The sequence below is a fragment of the Tupaia chinensis genome, unplaced genomic scaffold (assembly GCF_000334495.1).
Source record: "Tupaia chinensis unplaced genomic scaffold, TupChi_1.0 Scaffold141165_1, whole genome shotgun sequence".
Lineage (NCBI taxonomy): Eukaryota > Metazoa > Chordata > Mammalia > Scandentia > Tupaiidae > Tupaia > Tupaia belangeri.
In genome coordinates this window covers 1,521,011-1,536,733 of record NW_006201028.1, presented here as the reverse complement: position 1 = coordinate 1,536,733, position 15,723 = coordinate 1,521,011, and the positions used below count along the sequence as shown (strand labels likewise).

Here is a 15,723-nt window from a genome sequence, read left to right as displayed (position 1 = left end):
GCTTGCCAGACAGACAGAGAGAGACATAGAGACAGAAAGCGAGAAATCACCCCCCAGGGGGGATGGTCACGCCGCAATCCCTTCTCCTCCATTCTCCTCTGGGATCTTGGGCACGCACGCACACGTGCCCGGTGTGAGTTTTAAGCCACCGGGTCCGGGACGCGAACCGCGGTCGACTATGTGGGAGTCCAGCGACATAGCCATTACGCTAACTGCTGGTTCCCTGGCTAAAAGTTTTAAGCAAATTTCTCTTAACATTTTTTTATTTTGATCTATTAAAACTAAAACTTTTTTTAAATTAAAAAAATATATTAAGAAACACCTATTAATACCTATGTAATGACTGCAGTAAGCTATATAGCCCCAGAGAGGTGCTGCTTAATAGTATGTTCACTTTATTCACTGAGGTTTATGCCTAAAGGCAGACATGCGTTCATAAATATGTATATATTAGCTGTATATATTAGCTGTGCTTGCTATTGAAAGTCTTTAAATTAAGATCTTTAGTGAATCAATAAAATGTAGGAGGAATAAAAGCCATGGAAAACAACTGTACATATCAGAAAATGTGGGAAGGGGGAGGAGTTGGCAGAAAGTGAGAAGTAGGGAATGGGGGGGAAGCAAAATATATAAGAAACAAAAAATATAACACTATTTGTTGATGATAACATTTATGGTAATATCCTTGATTGAGCCAATATACAATGTATTCTGGATGGAAAAATCTCATTTTGTATACTGGATTGATGGACAGTGAATGACTGGAAAGGAAGAAAGAAAGAAGAAAAAAGAAAGAGAAAGAGAGAGAGAGTGAAAGAAGGAAGGAAGGAAGGAAGGAAGGAAGGAAGGAAGGAAGGAAAGAAGGAAGGGAGGGAGGGAGGGAAAAGAAAGAAAAGGACAGAAAGAAGGAAGAAAGAGAAAGAAGAAAGAAAATTTCACTAATAAAAATTAAGGATGCAACAACTTACTGCATCTGTTGGCTAAAGTCCATGAGATACTTGATGGAGAAGGACTGGGGAGGAAGAACTACTCCGGTATTAGGATGCAGCTGCTAAGAACTGGGGGACAGCCTGAAGCATTACCTATGTCCAGCTGTTGTGAACTTTTAAAAAGCCATTGTTCCTTTTCTTTTCTTTTTTTTTTTTTATAAACTGTTGTTTATTTTCGTTATCTTTCCTTATTTCCACTTTTTGTAAGAGTCTATGAAGAGCAGACTCAAGACCACTCAGTGGTTGTTCCCACCCGTTCAGTGGCCTGAGCAGTGGGGGCTGAAGACCAGTCTTCGGTGGCAGGCTGAGCACTCCAGTCTTCAGCAGGGAACTGCTGGATGGGCACGGAGGACACCTGCACACCTTCAGGCCAGTCTGTGACCTCAGACTGAGTAGCAGTAAACTCAGGAGCGGGAGCTGTCCATTCACCCTGAAATTCCTCCTTGGTCACAGCCTTTTCAGCTGCAACCTGCTCCTCCTTTTCAATCTCTTCAGGATTGTAGAGATCAGGCATGACCTCCCACGGGTGTTCACAGGAGATGGTGCCACGCATGTGCAGCACTTCCCCTGCCAGCTTCCAACACATCAGACCCACCAAGCAAGTTCCCATGTTGTTCCATGGGATGGCAATGTCTACACAGCACAGAGGAGGAGCTGTGTGGCACAGAGCTGACAAATAGATTAACATAAGATGCCTCTGGGAGAGGCGGGTCGGCCTTGGGATCAGTCAACACCAGAAGATGCGGCTCCCTGAAGGCTGCCTGGATCTGGTTAGTGAAGGTTCCAGGAGTGAAGCGACCAGCAATAGGAGTGGCTCCAGTGGCAGCAGCAAACTTCAGCACAGCCTTCTGCCCAGTGTTCCTGGAAGATCTGACACAGACGTCGGCAGGGTTTTCAGTGGCAACAGTGGACGAGCTGCCAGCAGAAGCTTCTCCCAGGTCCTCTTCAGATGTACGATGGAGATGCCGTCACTTTGCCTCTTGTAGATGTACTGCTCCACTTGGAAGTCAAGGTTGGTGCCACCTAAGTGGGTGGGTTCCTGCGGCAAGGAACTTGAGGACATCCTCCTACTTCATCTGCAGGACATCAAGGGCGCCGGACATCGTGAAAGTTTCCCTTTAAGTTACGACGGCAACCCAGAACAACACCTATGAACCCTTGAGCGGGTAGCACAGAAAGTTTTCTGTTGTTTTTTTTTGAGAGGTTTTTGCTACAGGGTGTGTGTGCTCACCAGAAAGACAGAGACAGAAAGCAAGAAATCATCCCCCAGGGGGGATGGCCACACAACAATCTCTTCTTCCATTCTCCTCTCAGGATCTTGGACACGCACGCACATGCACCTGGCATGAGTTTTAAGTCACCAAGTCCAGGACTCAAACTGCAGTCGACTACATGAGAGTCCAGGGACATAGCCATTACACTATCTGCTGATCCCAAAATGCCATCATTTCTTGATCTATGCAACAAAATGAGGTGAAAATCAAAGCTTGAGAATTAGCTCTTCAGATGTTAGTTTGTTAGTTAAAGGGTGCTACTGCTCCCAGATCCAGCAGCTTAAAACTCAGCCGGCCGCATTATGTTCCCAAAACCCTGAGAGGAGAATGGAGGCGAAGGGATTGCTCTTGGATGCTTGGCAGCATAGAGTTAAGGCAACGGTTTAAATTTGCAGTCAATTGTAATATGTGATTCCTCCTGCCCAGTTGTATATTTGGAATTTTAAAATTTCTTCCTTACTGGGACTGGCAGGTGGCATGGTGGTTAAGAGTGCTGGACTCCCACATGGTGGACAGCAGTTCGAGTCCCGGACCTGGTGGCTTGCTTTCTCACTTTTCCTCTCTCTTTCTCTCCCTCTCACTCTGTCCCTCTCTGGTCAAATTTAAATAAATAAATAAATAAATAAAGTTAAATAAAATAATTCTTTAAAAAAAAGGTCTTCCTTACCAAAGTCACCTTTCCAAAAAACACATTTTTTATTAGTAATATAAAAAATAATAATTAATACCTCTCTCAGATAGTAACAGACTTCTGTTTTAGTTAAGTTTTCTGGAAAATTCAGTTCTTCGGTATTAGCACTTATAGCTCCGGCTCCCAACCTGATGCCAACAAGTTATTATAAAAATAACCATTTGGAGTGCAGTGTTGCATCTGATGAAAATTCCCATCCTCTTTTTTCTATTCAACAAGATAGGAATGCAGGGTCCTTCTTTCAGGTCCTCCTTTTTCTTACCTGCTTTTTGCTACAATGACTTGAAACCAGTCTGAATCATTTCCCTGGATCCATTCTCCAATCTATTACCAGTGTCTTCCCAAGACACGTATGGCCTTTTGAACCATCCCTGTATCTTGAACAATCCCTCCAACATAGCATTCACCCTGTTCCATTGTCATATATTTACATAGCTGCCCTGTATTTTATCGTGAGTGGCAGTGGGCAGACTGTTTCTAACTGACTTCTGGCACAGAAGATTGTCAACAAAAATGTCTTGAGTATGAGCCCAGCTCCCGTATCAGCCTGCTTAAGAATTTCCTCTTTGGAGGACCAGCAGATGGCGTAATGGTTATGTCGCTGGACTCCCACGTAGTCCACTGCATTCCCTCCCCCCACCCCCAGCTGGCTTTCAAGTACCCACCTGCATTTTGAATTAGGGGGCTTAAAACTCACCCCATGTTGGTGCGTGTGCAAGCCCAAGAAAATAGAGAAGGGATTGTGGCATGGTCATCCCCCTGGGGGATGATTTCTAGCTGTCTCTCTGGCAAGTGCACGCACCCTATAGCAAATTACCTCAAAAACAAAAACAAAACAATTTCATGGGCTTGGTAGGTGTCATGGTGGTCAGGGGCACTGGACTCTCACATGGCCAACCACAGTTCAGAGTGTGGTGGCTTGCTTTCTCACTTCCCTCTCTTTTGTTCTCTTGCTCTGACCCTCTCTGATCAAATTAAAATAAAGCTAAATTAAAAAAAAAAAATTAAAGTTTCCCCTTTGGGTGCCAGCAAGTGGCGTAGTGCTTAAGGCGCTGGATTCCCACATGGCTGACCATGGTTTGAGTACCAGATCTGGCCGCTTGCTTTCTGGCCTTCCCTCTTTCACTACCACCAGTTTTTTGGTTTTTTTTTTTTTCCCTTCTGAATCTAATATTCAGTATGTAAAAAATCTACCACAATCTTTGTAATAGCTGGATTTTTTTCTTTGAAGCTAGTGAGCCAGAAAAATGCACCTTCATGACTTCGAATGTCCACAACTACTACTTTCTAGCTTTGTCCTCAGTGGCTGCTGAAACATGTTACCTGATCCAGTCCAGTGCAGCTTTTTACGTTTTCTGTCATTTATATCTACCAGCTTCTGCATCTAACTTATCCCTCTGCACCAGTTCCTCTTACTCTTTGATGCCATTGACTAAAAATAATCATGCTTATTAAGTATCTGTAGTAGAAAAAGGCCTATCTAGAGCCTGATGATAGGAGGGACCAGCAGTTAGCGTAATGGCTATGTCGCTGGACTCCCATATAGTCGACCGCGTTTCGTGTCCCAGACCCGGTGACTTAAAACTCACACCGGGCGCATGTGCATGCTTGCCCGAGATCCAGAGAGGAGAGTGGAGGAGGAAGGATTGGGGCGTGGCCATCACCCCTGGGGGGGTGATTTCTCACTTTCTGTCTCTCTCTCTCTGGCTAGCGCACGCGCCCTATAGCAAAAACCTCTCCAAAAAGAAAGAAAAAGATGTCAGAGAATTAGCTGTTTATCACTGGTTTGCTCCCAGTCCTTGAAACACAGCCTAGCTTAATGAGTCAAGCTCACTTTAGAGTTCTCTTCTATGGCATGGTGGTTTGGGTGCTGGACTCCCACATAGCTGACTACAGTTGAGTCCCAGACCTGACAGCTTTCTTTTTTTTCAGAGGTTTTTGCTATAGGGTGCGTGCACTCATCAGACAGAGTTTCAGATTATTGAGTATAGCAGATTTCTCGCTTTCTGTCTGTCTCTGTCTGCTATACTCACTTAATAATCTGAAACTTTTTGAAGAATTATTTTTTATTTATTCATTTATTTACTTATTTGACCAGAGAAAGGGAGGGAAAGTGAGAAAGCAAGTTACTAAGTCCAGGACTCAAAACTGCAGTCGTCCATGTGGGAACGTCCAGTGCCTTTACCCACACCTCCTGCTGGTCCCAATAATCTGAAACGATTTTAAATTGCATTATGCCACATTTCTGGCAAGTTAGAAGCCTACCATGCAATGTGATATCGAAATATGACAAAGGGCCAGCAGGTGGTGTAATGGTTGAGGCACTGGACTCCCATGTGGCTGACCAGTATGAGTCCCAAAGGCTTGAAACTCACGCCATGTGTGTGCACTTGTGTGCCCAAAGTCCCAAGAGGAGAATGGAGAAGGGATTATGATGTGGCCACCTCCCCTGGGGCTGATTTCTCACTTTCTGTGTCTCTCTGGCAAGTGCATGCTCCCTATAGCAAAACTTTCTAAAAATAAATTATGACGAAAAACAAAGTTGATGGCTCAATTTCTCTTGAATCCTGATATGTAAGTCATATGGACTAAATAAAGCCCATCATTAAATAGTAAGTTTCATTTTTTTATCAAAAATGTGCCCTCTACTTTTTATGCTTTATATACATTATACTCTACATCTTACAGTGTAGTAAAATTGAGATAAAACAGGTATCACAAAGATTTAAGACAATAGGGTAAGCTCAGAGTGACTTTTAATATGCCAACCAATGTTAATAAAACACAAGTCAAACGGACAAGTGCAAACTTATTTTAAACCAAAATTAATGAGAACATGAACAAAAGATAAATTCTATTTTTTTGTTGCTATCATGAAATCTGTTAGCTATTATTAGTCAAATGACTAATCACAGATAAAACATATTTCGTGAAAAAACTTGGAATAGTCAGAAGTCATTCTGGCATTTTAAACAGCTATGTACAGTATCACCAAAATCAGTATATATACACAAATATCAAAGAGCAACTGGGCAAAACATTTAAAAACAGACTAATAATACAATCAAGTACAAAACTTGGGAGGAGAGAAGAAACATTTTAAAAAAGAGTAAGGGAAGGACATTATCAGAAAAAAATTACAAAACCAGTAATAATTATACTACATTAATACAGCGTTCCAAAAAGGGGACAAGGTGCATTTCTCAATGCACTAGCTTCAAAGTTCAAAGAAAAAAAGGCAGATAGCTGCTTTTCATCAAGAGCAGCTACTTATTTCACATAATTGTTTCAAAGGAAAGCCTATTAACAACAATGATTGTTTAATGCTACAATTTTACAGCCAAGACAAAAAACTAAAATAGCAGCAAATTCACAAGGCAATACTTCCACAGAATTATCATTCCATGGTTCAGGCAATGCCTACAAAGTGCTCCCAGTTGGATATACAAGTATAATTCACAATTTAAAAAAGAGAGAAATTAAGACTGACACACAGGTACACTAAAGGCTGAGTAGTACTGAGTCTCTTAGCATTTCCTTTTGCGAAGGGAGAGTATGTTTGTAATAAAGCCCTTGAGTCCTTTTTACAGGTCACTACAGGGAAAGACCTTTTATTACGATGCAACAGCAAACTGTAAGCAGCACACCACCGCAGTGGTTAACCCTGGGAAGGCCGGTGTAACAGTGACTGACAACCTGCAAAGGACAGGCTGTCAGATTAGATGAAAGTGTGACACAGCAATGGTCAAGATACAGCTTTCGACTGTAATTCACAAATCAAAGTCCTAAAAGGCATTTCAGTAAAGCTACTGACACCAATAGAGGAAGTAATTGCAAACTGGAGTCTAGCAGTGATTTCAACCTAGCTTCCTCTTGTCACAGTTTTTTGGGGGATGTGGGAATGGTAGTTCAGTATATAGTAAGGCTGACAGAGCGTTTCATTTTCTTTCCAATAAGCCGAGACGTTCTGTTACTCTGGGTGGTGGACCTGGTGGCCATCCGGTCAGTGAAGAGTGCTCTTTCCTCAGCTGCAGCTTTCGCCATCTGGGCTTTCTTCAGCTCTCTATGAACATAAACATAGGAAACAAGACTTTCCATCTACTGCATTAATCCTAGGAAGACATCCAAGAGGCCAACCACAAACTCTTATTATCAACGGGACATATATGCACATGCCATCATTATTCTAAGATACAGCTGCAAAGAGGAAAAATATGGACTTCTACTCCAAGAGATCTGAGAAATGATTAGAAGTAAAATAATGCACCTACTTGGACACAATAATTATGCTAGTAACAACTTTAAGTCTTAAAAATATCATTTCAAATAAAACTTCAAATTTATATTGTAAATCTTTCTATCTTTTTGAGAGAGATTTTTGCTATAGGATGCATGTACTCACCAGAAACAGAGACAGAGAGAAGCGAGCAAGAAATCACTCCCTGGGGGATGGCCATGCCACAATTCCTTCTCTTTCATTCTCCTCAGGATTTTTTGCACACATGTCCCGAGTTTTTGTTTTTGTTTTTTGTTTTGGAGAGGTTTTTGCTATAAGGGCGCATGCGCTCACCAGAAAGACAGAGACGGAAAGCAAGAAATCACCCCCCAGGGGAGATGACCACGCCGCAATCCCTTCTCCTCCATTCTCCTCTCAGGATCTTGGGCATGCATGCACATGCACCTGGTGTGAGTTTAAGCCACCGGTTTGGGACTCAAACCGCGGATGGCTACAGGGGAGTCCAGTAACATAGCCACTGCGCCAACTGCTAGTCTCCCTGAGTTTTTTTTTTTTTTTAGGGTTTTTTTTCGCTATATGGCGCGTGACCTTGCCAGAGACATAAGAGACAGAAAGCGAGAAATCACCCCCCAGGAGGGATGGTCACGCTGCAATTCCTTCTCCTACATTCTCCTCTCGGGATCTTGGGCATGCACGCACACGCGCCCAGAGTGAGTTTAAGCTACCGGGTCCGGGACGCGAACCATGGTCGATTACATGGGAGTCCAGCAACATAGCCATTACGCTAACTGCTGGCTCCCCTTGATTTGAGTTTTAAGACGCCAGATCTGGGACTCAAACCAGGTCAACTCTGTGGGAGCCTTGAAATGGAATCATTACCCTGCTGGTCGGTCCCACATTGTGAATCTTTTTTTTTAAAAACATTTTGTTAGTTTTAATTATTTATTTAACTTTATTTATTCATTCATTCATTTTTCTTTAGACCAGAGACACACACACACAAACACACACACACAGAGGGTGAGAAAGCAAGCCACCAGGTCCAGGATTTGAACCGTGGTCAGCCATGTGGGAGCATCCAGCACCTTAACCACCATGCCACCCACTGGTCCCGACATTGTGAATCTTTCTTTACAGAACAATGATGAAAAAAACATTTTCCTTTCCACTTAATATGAGTTGTGATGGATACAAAATTAGTAGCAAATAAGCCTTTTATTATTTTTTTAAAATTTAATTTTATTTACTATTATCATATCTTTCGATGTTTTTGCTATAGGACACGTCCAGAGCCCCAACCACTATGCCACTGCTGGCCCCAAAGCTCTTAATATTTAATATAAAATTTATAATTTAAACATTAAATCTTAATATTAAACATAAAACTTTTTTTTTTCCAAGGTTTTTCTTTGCCACAAGGTACGTATGATTGTCTGGGAGAGAAGACAAGTGAGAAGTCGCTCCCTAGGGGAATGCAATCCCTTCTCCATTCTCTTCTTGGAATTTTGGGCATGTGTACACAATACGCCCAGCATGATTTTCAAGCTGCCAGGTCTAGGGCTCACACTGCCATCGGCCATGTGGGTAGGAATCCAGCGTCCCAACCACCATGCCACATGCTGCCCCCCCCCCCGAACATTTTTTTAAATGTCATGCTTTGTTTTGTTTTTTTAAATTGCCAGAAGGCATGTGCTCTCAAGAGACACAGATGAGAGGAGAAAGCACTGTCTCACTGAGGTGTAGCTACACACATGATCTCTTCTCCATTTTATTTTTCTGTTCTGTTAGAATTTTGGGCACGCAAGCACCTGTCATGTTTTATGAGTCTCCAGGGCCATGATTTGAACTACAGTTGGTCATACGTGATCCAGTTCCCTTTACCACTACACTATGGGGCAGACCCACATAAACCTTTAAGTCAGCTTCATTAGGTTAGAATCAAAATAGTAGCAACAAATCAATAGAATTAGTACTGTGATCTATGGTTACTTAGTACTCTCCAGTATTTCTCCCTTTTCGAGAAAACTTTTATCACTGCAATTAGCTCTCCAAAAATATCAAGTCAATTCAGGGCAAATATGAGGATCATCCACTAACCTACCTACCACTAATTCAATAAGTAGAATAGAATGTTGCAAAGTAAACATTTTTTTGTTTCCTTGGGGGCTATACTTGGAAAAATATGCTGGTCTTTTTTTTTTAAGAATCATTTATTTAATTTTATTATTATTACTTTTAATTTGCTATAGGGCACATGCACTCACCAGAGAGAAAGTAAGCTGCCAGGTCCAGAACTCAAATCATGGTGGAAACCAGCAGTTAGCGTAATGGCTATGTCGCTGGACTCCCACGTAGTCGACCGCGGTTCGCGTCCCGGACCCCGGTGGCTTAAAACTCACGCCGGGCGCATGTGCGTGCGTGCCCAAGATCCCAGGAGGAGAATGGAGGAGAAGGGATTGCGGTGTGACCATCCCCCCTGGGGGGTGATTTCTCGCTTTCTGTCTCTATGTCTCCTGTGTTGTTGGGGGGCGCAAAAGCCCTAAAGAGAAAAAAAAAAAAAAAAAAACCCTCTAAAAAAAAAAAATCATGGTGAGCCATGTGAGAGTCCAGTCCTTAAACACCGTGTCACCTGCTGGCCCCAGCGTATACTACTCTTTTTTTTTTTTTTTTTTTTAAAGACAGCTTCTGACCACAGCCTAGTCCTTCTGCCTCAGCTTCCAAGCTTGGACAACATCCATATGCCACCATTAAATGCCAGATGATGTATGAGCACTAATGAGAGGCAGACAGAACACTCCCAGCAGGGCCTGGTCACGCCACAATATTTTGTCCTCAGATTTCCAACTAGTCAGAATCTCGAGTATACATGTGCTACATGCTTTTCAAGTCACCAGGACCTGGACTCAAGCCTTGGTTAGCCATGTAGGATCCAGCTTCCACTGTACAGCAACTGAAGAATAATGTATGGCCCTGGTTTTTGTTTGTTTTCCAAACAGGGTTGTCTAGGCCAGCCCCGAGCTCATGATCCTCTTGCCTACATCTCCCCAGGTCTCCAGGATTACAGCTGCAGCATGCCATCACACGAAGTTTTTAATATTTAAAAGTATTTCTTTATTTAATTCCATGTTATTATTACTTTTTAATTTGACCAGACAGAAAGAGAGAGAGAAATGGAAAGCCAGAAAGCAAGACACCAGGTCTGGGACTCGAACCATGGTTGGCCATGTGGGAATCCATCCCCTTTAACCAGGATGCCACCTGCTGCCCCCCCCCCCCCGTTTTTAACATTTTTAAGGTTAGTAATTTCAAGGTTTAGAAATAACACAAATTTACTAAGTTAAAAACGAATGTAAAGTAGAAGATCCCAAACTGCATAGCAACATATCAAATTATGTCTTTTAACAGAGACTGAACATGACTCATTAAATTTGAGAAGTATGGGGCGAGTAGGTGGCATGGTGGTTGAGGTGCAGAACTCCCACATAGCCAACCATGGTTCAAGTTCTGGACCTTGGGCTTGCTTTCACACTCTCCATTTCTCTCTGGCTCTATCTGGTCAAAACTGAAGAATAATGATAATAAATAAAATTTAAAATAAATATATATATATTTTTTTAATTTCAGAATTATGCCCCAAAGACACAGTGGTAACAAAACTGGACTCACACAAGAAAGGCTCTAGGTTCACATCCTGGGACTCCCTGGAGCTCACCAGGTACGTGTCTATATACACACACACACACACACACACACACACACACACACTGATCCAGGCCAGCTAAGACTGGGGGTGGAAGACCATGTTGGCAGTGCCTATATCTCTGTATCTTCCTCTCTCTCGTGGAAAAAATAATCAACTTCAAAAAATTGGAGAATTAATGAAAATGAGAAAAAGAAAAAAAAACTCTCACTTACTTCTGCAAAAGTGAATTTTTAAACTTTTCAGCATTCAATTCTATTCGTAATTGTTCAGCACTCTTTCTAGAAGCAGACAGCAATACTGAATGCTTTACCAGTGCCGTTGCTGAAGGTCTTCTCTCTGGATCTGGATGAATCATAACCTTGAAGGGGAAGAGGGAAGAAAAGTAAAATTAAGATAAAGACATAATTTAATAAAATATTGAACTGCGTCAAAATGCTTCATCTACAAAATACTTACTTTCAGCAACTCTGTAAATTCTTGAGAAAGCACTTGTGGGATCCGAGGTAATCTACCCTGTCTGATTTCGTGCCATTGGTCTCCATTTCTGGGAAGAGGTTCAGCACCAGCAGCACAGACCACCGTGAGGGCAAGGGCAAATATATCTGCCTTTGGCAGGTGGGTATAGTTCTGTAAAATTTAAAAAGAACAACATAAGAGAACGGAAAGATGGTCAAAATAAAATAGATTATGCATCAATGATGATTTAGGTGACTAAGCTAGAACTGCAATGCCACATCTAAGTTTAAGACCTATTCAGAAAACATGCTGCTAAATTTGGAAAGCTTTCTTTACTTTTCAAAATTATAAAGTCATATATACTGAGGGGGGGGGTTAAAATGTATTTAAAAGTAAAGGCTTTATCAGTAGCCCAAGACGAAACGCCTATCCCTGCCTATCCCTCTAGGAACTCACATCAAACACAAACCACTCTGCACAAGCACACCAACCAAGTGTGCACATGTGTACGTGGAAGAAAGCAGAAAGCCATAAAGAGCAGCAGGATCACGTAACTACACTTTATAGTGCTCTACTTCTATTTTCATTCAAAACTCTTACCAAAAGGGGACCAGCAGGTGGCTTGGTGATTAAGGCGCTGGACACTCCCACATGGCCAACCATGGTTTGAGTCCTGGACCTGGTGGCTTGGTTTCTCACTTTCTCTCTCTGGTCAAATTAAAAAAAAAAAAAAAAAAAAAAGAATAAATAAAATTAAATAAACTCTTATTAAAAGAGAATTTTGTGTTCTCAACACAAAAGTAATCATTGGTGTTTGAGGTGACAGCTAATTACCCTGTTTTAATCATTACACATTGTACGTGTGGTATTGAAAAAAAAAAATCACTGCATATCTGATAGTATATATAATTATTACTTGTCGATTAAATATAACAATAGGGGCAGGTGGTGGCTCTGTGGTAAAACAATTAGTGGGAAAGGTCCTCAGTTCACATCCTAGGCCTCCTGGTACATGCCAGAACTGCAGACTGGCTTTGACTAGGGATGGGCTGCAGTGAAGGCTGTTGGAGGTTCTTATCTATTTGTTTCTCTTAGAAAAAAAAAAAAACTTTAAAATAAATAATAAATCAATGAAAAAAAGAAGTATTTTCTGTCTCTTCCTCCTTGAAACTATGTGTGCTAAGTTACTTAGTTATTCTCTTATTAGTAAACATGTATCTGTAACAGTTACATTGTTCTCACTTTGTATTTCATAAGAATATTTATATAGTAAATACTCTTGGAAATGACAATTTTCTTCTTTAAGAATTATTTTATTTAATTTTATTTAATTTATGTATTTTATTTGTTTTAATTTGACCAGAAAGGAACAGAGTGAGAGATAGAGACAGAGATAGAGAAGGGAGGAGATGGGCGGGGAGGAGGAGGGGAGGGGAAGGGAGGGGACTCAATTCAATGGCTCTTGCTGGGCCACGTGTACTAATTTTGCACTAATCTTTTGTATTTTGTCAGCATGCCCACGGAAGTCAGCATGACACTTTTCTTTTAACTGACATCATGTGTGAAGCATTGATGTAGCCAAGAGTTTCAAGAATAAAAATATTTCTGTTTGTAATCCATTTCCCAGTGGTATTTGGTGGTAGTTTGTGTATCTATTACCCTTCTGATCCTTGACTATCAAGTATACTTAGGAGTACAGAAAGCCTAAGTCATTGATATAAATTAATAAGGATAATAGGATAAATTCATAACCCTATTTCAAAAAATAATTTATTTAATTTTACTTATTATTATTTTAATTCATGAGAGAGAGAAAGAGAAAGTAAGGAAACTAGCCTGGGACTCAAACCATAGTTGGCTATGTGGGAGTCCAGTGCCTTATCCACCATGCCAGCCCCAACGTTCACTGACTTCTGCTAGTGATGGTTTAAGACTTTCTACTTTGTATTTCTAGTCTACTGGCTATAAACTTTAAGAAAAAAATCTAGGTTTATTTCTTCATGAAAGAGTCATAGAGAAAGAAAAAGACAATCACCCTCGACAGGGCATCACACTTTATCCTCGCCCCCAACACCCAATCACCCTCGACAGGGCATCACACTTTATCTCTCCCCCAACAGAGCCCCCACCCTCACAGCCAGCCAGGATCGCAGATGCCTGTGAATGCTTAGGAACCAGGTTCTCATCTGGCCTCCAGATTAGAGAGCTGTGCCAGTGCTCCACCACTGCAGCTGGCTGAGTGTGTTCTCTGATCGACTAGTAAGTGTCACAAAGCAAGCAGTATTATTAAAGGAAAAGTCACCTCCTGTAAAACTTCATTTGCAAGGAAACGGCTATCGCCCTCTTCCACTTGTGGACTGGAGATCCTTGTTACATGCCCAAGGTCACCTAGAAGTATTATTGAAAAAACAGTCAAGAGTTACAGTCAAAACAGAACAAAGCAGCCTTTCCCTTTACTAGAAGACAACGACCTAGTTATCGTTCTCTCTTACCTATTTTAAACATAACTTTGTTGGACGCCCAGTCATCTTCATCTCCTTCTTCAGAGATAGCATTTGGGATTGATGTTCGAGATATGAAAATATTACCTGTCAAACAGTTAACTATGTGAGCCACATTAACAACGAATAAACAGTACAACCAGATCACAAACAAGATCAGACATCAGAATCCACAAGAAAACTTTTGAAAATGCAGACTTCCAGGTTCTATCCCAAACCCAATGAGAGTAACAGTCTCCCAGGGAAGGGAACCAGGATGCTATGTTCTAGCAGTCCATTTTCTTGCCTAGCACGATCCCGGAACATTTGGAAACCACTGTATTAGACCCCTTCTTATTTGCATATTCATCTCTAGCAGTTTTACCAACTTAAGAGGCAACACAAAAGGTGATTAACATAGTAATTTGTAATACTGCCAAAGCAAAATGTTAATGTAATGCCACAGGCTGGGGGGGGGGGGGATGAATCATTTAGCTAGTGAGCCTGACTGACCACACAGCATCTACATCCCAACATGGCTTTCTCATTCACTATTCCCTACATCATCTTTTTCTTCCAATTCAAGTTAGTTCATGATTGATGTTAAGTTTCAGTTAATTCCATCTTAATTTAAAATAATTACTTATTTATTTATTATGATTATTATTTTTCACATGAGTTTTGCCAGAGAAAGACAAAGAGGGGAAGAGAGGGAGTGAGGAAAGCAAGCCGCCAGGTCCGGGACCTGAACTGTGGTTAGCCATGTGGGAATTCCAGTGCCTTAACCACCATGCCACCTGCTGGACCCCCATTTTAATTGTTTTAACAATATACGTTTATATATTCTTTGACAAAACGTTAAGTGTCACGAAGTGTTACAATATATATAACAATTTACTACAAATGTCATATTTTTTTAAAGAACTATTTAACTTTATTTAACTAGAGGGTGATAGATCAAGAGAGAGAGAGAGAGACAGAGAAAGTGAAAAAGCAAGTTGCCAGGTCCAGGACTTGAACCACAGTAGGCCATGTGAGAGTCCAGCACCTTTAACCACCACACCACCTACTGGCCCACAAATGTCATATTTATTGAGAGATGTCTATACATTTTTACTCTTATAAGACAACCTACTTTGTGGTGGTACTTGTAACTTGAAGATTTTAAAATGTAACATTTATTTTCCATATTTGTACTCTGCAATCTAAGAATCTACTCTACATGTATCTGTATGACACTTCAAGTAAGATCTGTGAATATAGCCAAACCTGACTAATTCACATCTACTATCATTAGTCCAAATAGTTTTCCTTTTGAGAATAAAAAACGTTAGCATACTGTAACAAAGATAACATAAGCGGTGAATGTGAAGATAACTCATATAATAAAGTTGTATAACTTAGACAAACCCACACATATTTCCATAGAGTAAACAACCAAAGAACCTCTTGTTAAATTAAACTTAAAAACACCTACGCTAAAAATGTTTAAAGGACCAGCAGATGCTGTAATGGCTACGTTGCTGTACTCCTATGTAGTTGACCACAGTTCAAATCCTGGACCCAGTGGCTTAAAAACTCATGCTAGGCACACGTGCGTGCATGCCTAAGATCTCGAGGGGAGAATGGAGAAGAGATTGTAGGGTGGCCATCCCCCCTGGGGGGTGATTTCTGGCTTTCTGTCTCTCTGGCAAGCGCATGTGCCTTATAGCAAAAACCTCCTCCCCCCCAAAAAAAGTTTAATTTAAACCCATAACCCTTGTTGTAACCTCCAATTTATAGAAAATACAGGGAAGAAAGAACTAAATATAAATAGCTAAATGATACAAGGAAACAACCAGTCAAATCCAGCAGAAATAATATCTTGCAGGACAAGTCTGTATTTCTTCTTTT

The 15,723-nt window shown here is 41.1% G+C and overlaps 1 protein-coding gene and 1 pseudogene across 1 annotated transcript in view; both read right to left on the bottom strand.

Moving 5' to 3' along the window:
- Positions 1-1,215: 1,215 nt before the first annotated feature.
- On the bottom strand, positions 1,216-2,052 carry LOC102501208 (40S ribosomal protein SA pseudogene; annotated as a pseudogene).
- Positions 2,053-5,988: 3,936 nt separating this feature from the next.
- The window catches only part of WEE1 (WEE1 G2 checkpoint kinase), a gene marked incomplete at its 5' end in the record, with an annotated part of 18,417 nt that continues 8,682 nt past the window's right edge, over positions 5,989-15,723 (bottom strand). Inside the window, 5 exon segments of the mRNA XM_006162929.3 lie at positions 5,989-7,017; positions 11,107-11,252; positions 11,351-11,521; positions 13,653-13,738; positions 13,843-13,938. Of these exon segments, the coding sequence (XP_006162991.2) occupies positions 6,864-7,017; positions 11,107-11,252; positions 11,351-11,521; positions 13,653-13,738; positions 13,843-13,938 (653 nt within the window).